The following is a 2,152-nucleotide window of genomic DNA, read 5'->3' as shown; positions in this document are numbered from 1 at the left end:
GTTTCCCTACAGGGCAGCGTTTCCCCTACCATAATCCAAGTAAGGGCAGCCATCCTCCCAATGGAACTGCTCACCCTGCCTATCTAACCCCCACCCCCCGGTGCTTCAGTAAGGCCATTTCAGAAGCAACCCCAACCAGCCCTAACCACCCAGAAAACACTTTTAATATTTGTTTGAGATTATTAGCCATGTTTTCATTGACGATTTTTATGTACATTTTGAAGTTGTCAAAATTCAAATAAACATAATTTTTTTTACGCTTGCTTGAGGTGTTTTTTGGGTTTTTTTGAAAAAGAGTTAATGCGTAAAAGGGAAGATGGAAACACATTTGCGGAATAAGTTGTGACATTGCCAACATTTACCTCACATGGATGATCAGATGTGCCCGTTGTTGGCGTCTTCCCAGATATTCCCAAGTTGGAATAATTGCATGTCTTTTTCTACATCTCAAGACAGCATGTAGCAAGGCCAATACTAGTTGAAATGACAGAATAATTTTAACTTGCCCGATAATAGCAACACATTCCTGAAAACTTCTATTTATTTTCTGGAGATGTGTGGTCCTTGTTTACAGCCATATGTCACATCAACGTCTGACGTAATTACACTTTGTGTAGCCTGGTTGATTTGGTCCAAGATGGAAACATGTCTGATTTACATATTTTTTGTTTCTTTTTTTTTTTTTTACATTTTAAAGGTTTTCTCAAACTTTGCATTAAAATTGGATGGAAACATGACTACTGTCCTGTTAGAACACACAAAATGTGGCCAGGTTTCAAAACCCCAGCTKTTCATTTGAGGGGAAGATGAAAGTTTTAGAGGTAGTTTTACTTTTTCATTATCATGTCCACTTTATGCACCAGTAGCATGGTGCTACCAACACAATGCTTGACTGTTGGTACATTGTTTGAAAGCCTCACGTTGACACCACCACATGCTTTGTGGCCAAAAAGATCAATCCTTGTCTGATCCGGACCATAAATCCTTTCTCCAGGAGGCTTGTCCATCAAGGTTGAAGGTGTGCCTCCCAGTCCAGGTTTGACTTTTGGATGAGACACTGGTGTTCCAGGAGTTTCCAGTTCATGGTAGGCTTAAGTCTCTGTGTTTCCCAAGGTGTTTCCGAGCTTCCTAGTTTCTTTTTTGGAGTGTGTGACAGCTCGGGTCTTCTTCCACACCTCAACAAATCTGTAGTTGTTTAGAAAATGTTCCAAAATTGTTTTCCAACAAGCTCTCAAATGAGTTTCTTGAAAGTTACCATAATTTTTTAGTGATGGTAAACCAACAAAAATTGAGAAGGAATTTGTTCAGGCAATCCTGAGTAGTGTCGACAGGGCCTTACAGTTTTTAAATTGCTAGCCTTTACTTGTCCTTTCAAATTAAAATYTTTTCCCACACTTACCTGAGTCAGGATGTCATTCATCACCGCAGGGTCGTTCAGGTCAGCTGTGGATTTCAGCGCCGTCAGCTTGATGCGCTTAATTTTTTTCATTTGAGGCGGTTCCTKTGGGGCTGTGGACAAAATGAAATTTAAATTCATACTCAGCCGTATCAAAATGATAAATGTGTTATTTGAATAGAAACTCACGGCCATAGCACATGAATGAAAAACTTGTTGCACAGTCGTACTCCACCAACTTTCCGACGTTGGCAGCGTCTATCAAGCTGGCTGCACAGTTCCCAGTTCTGCTCAGCGGGCGTCCTTTTATCCAGTGCTCAAATATGTGGACCGTGCCATCAGACCACCACTTCCAGGTAGGTCTGTACAAGCCAATAAAAGCTGTGGTCGCACCTGGTATCACATTTTTAATATCATCCCTTTCTTTTTGTGAGAACGCGCTTGCCAGGTCAGTGTATTGCTGTCTGCAGTAGGCCTGAGCCTCGTACCACGTCTTTGCTTCACTTACAAACACATATGTCTTAGTAGATGAGCCTGAGAGAAGAAGTTCACATGTTATTTGCACAAATTTACAATAAGCACATATTAGTTTTACTATTCAGCATGTAGAAAACATGCTGACAAAATGAAAATTCACAAATAATTATTTGTAAAATTTGTATAGGAGGGCAAGTGTAAAAAAGAAAGTTGTCACTGTCACATTTTCTTTATTGTTGACTCACTGTTCTTACATTTTGCTCAAATGACGTTAAATTT

The 2,152-nt window shown here is 40.0% G+C and overlaps 1 protein-coding gene across 1 annotated transcript in view; it reads right to left on the bottom strand.

The window, feature by feature from the left end:
• LOC106527056 (lithostathine-1) overlaps window positions 1–2,152 on the bottom strand; it is a 7,899-nt gene that overhangs the window by 1,956 nt on the left and 3,791 nt on the right. The window contains exons 2-3 of the mRNA XM_014021814.1: window positions 1,586–1,930; window positions 1,400–1,509 (exon numbers count right to left, since the gene is read on the bottom strand). Of these exons, the coding sequence (XP_013877268.1) occupies window positions 1,400–1,509; window positions 1,586–1,930 (455 nt within the window). The remainder of the gene's footprint in view (window positions 1–1,399; window positions 1,510–1,585; window positions 1,931–2,152) is intronic.

This window comes from Austrofundulus limnaeus, unplaced genomic scaffold (genome assembly GCF_001266775.1).
Source record: "Austrofundulus limnaeus strain Quisiro unplaced genomic scaffold, Austrofundulus_limnaeus-1.0 Scaffold307, whole genome shotgun sequence".
Lineage (NCBI taxonomy): Eukaryota > Metazoa > Chordata > Actinopteri > Cyprinodontiformes > Rivulidae > Austrofundulus > Austrofundulus limnaeus.
The sequence above is the reverse complement of the archived record's forward strand: the minus strand, read 5'-3'. Positions and strand labels throughout refer to the sequence as shown.